This window comes from Penaeus monodon, chromosome 31, assembly GCF_015228065.2.
Source record: "Penaeus monodon isolate SGIC_2016 chromosome 31, NSTDA_Pmon_1, whole genome shotgun sequence".
Lineage (NCBI taxonomy): Eukaryota > Metazoa > Arthropoda > Malacostraca > Decapoda > Penaeidae > Penaeus > Penaeus monodon.
In genome coordinates this window covers 17,912,360-17,913,248 of record NC_051416.1, presented here as the reverse complement: position 1 = coordinate 17,913,248, position 889 = coordinate 17,912,360, and the positions used below count along the sequence as shown (strand labels likewise).

At 44.5% G+C, this 889-nt stretch overlaps 1 protein-coding gene across 1 annotated transcript in view; it reads left to right on the top strand.

Moving 5' to 3' along the window:
• Nucleotides 1–889, top strand: part of LOC119592845 (B-cell receptor CD22-like) — a gene marked incomplete at its 5' end in the record, with an annotated part of 5,759 nt that overhangs the window by 286 nt on the left and 4,584 nt on the right. Inside the window, 1 exon segment of the mRNA XM_037941745.1 lies at nt 434–575. Coding sequence (XP_037797673.1) covers nt 434–575 — 142 coding nt within the window.

The window sequence follows — 889 nt, the reverse complement described above, 5'->3', positions numbered from 1 at the left end:
AGCCAATAAATGATTATGGTTATTTTAATAGATAAGGGTCGTCAAACACGCATATTTGTTATTTGATTCTTACAGTCAGCCATTTTACATGATTAATTAAGCCAGTCCTTTTAAGAATATCAGTTACACCCTCATATTTTTTTTCTATTGTGTTTCTGTAATGAATGAAATAGCCTAAGTTTTTACGTCAACCATATGGCCGTTTCGTCGCGTCGACTCATGATTATCTGACACGCAAATTGTATAGACTACTAAGGTGAAATGTACCCCCCTGGGGTAAAAAGGTTTGGCATCCCTGAGTTAGACAATAAAATTGATAACCAAATAAAGAAATACAAATACACATGAGTCATGAGAACACATGAGTGCGAAAGGAGACCACTTCGTCTTCGGTGACTGACTGACTGACTGGTCGCCGCCCCCTCCCCGCCAGACCCACATTATCCTGGAGGACACCCACTCCACTGTCAGCTTCACGCCTACATCCGAGCTCGACTACGGCACACTGCTCTGCTGGGGGACCAACAGCGTAGGCAAGCAGGTCCTGCCGTGTGTCTTCCACGTCTTCCCAGCAGGTCAGTGTAGTCTATATCAGTGTTGTCAGCAGATCATTGTCGTCCTCAACAACAAATCAGTGTCGTCAGCACCTGGAGGTCATTGATAGCAATATGTCATTATTGTCAGCACCAAAAGGTCATTGTCGTCAACACCTAAAGGTCATTGCTATCAATAGGTCAATGATGTCAGCACCAGCAGGTCAGTGTCGCCAGCACCTGGAGTTTATGTCTATCAGTTGGTCATTGTCGAGCAGCAGGTCAGCATCCGTTGATTGAGAGGGCCGCCACTCAGAAATTTAACGTTAACTTATCCTGCAATCCGTGAAAAACAG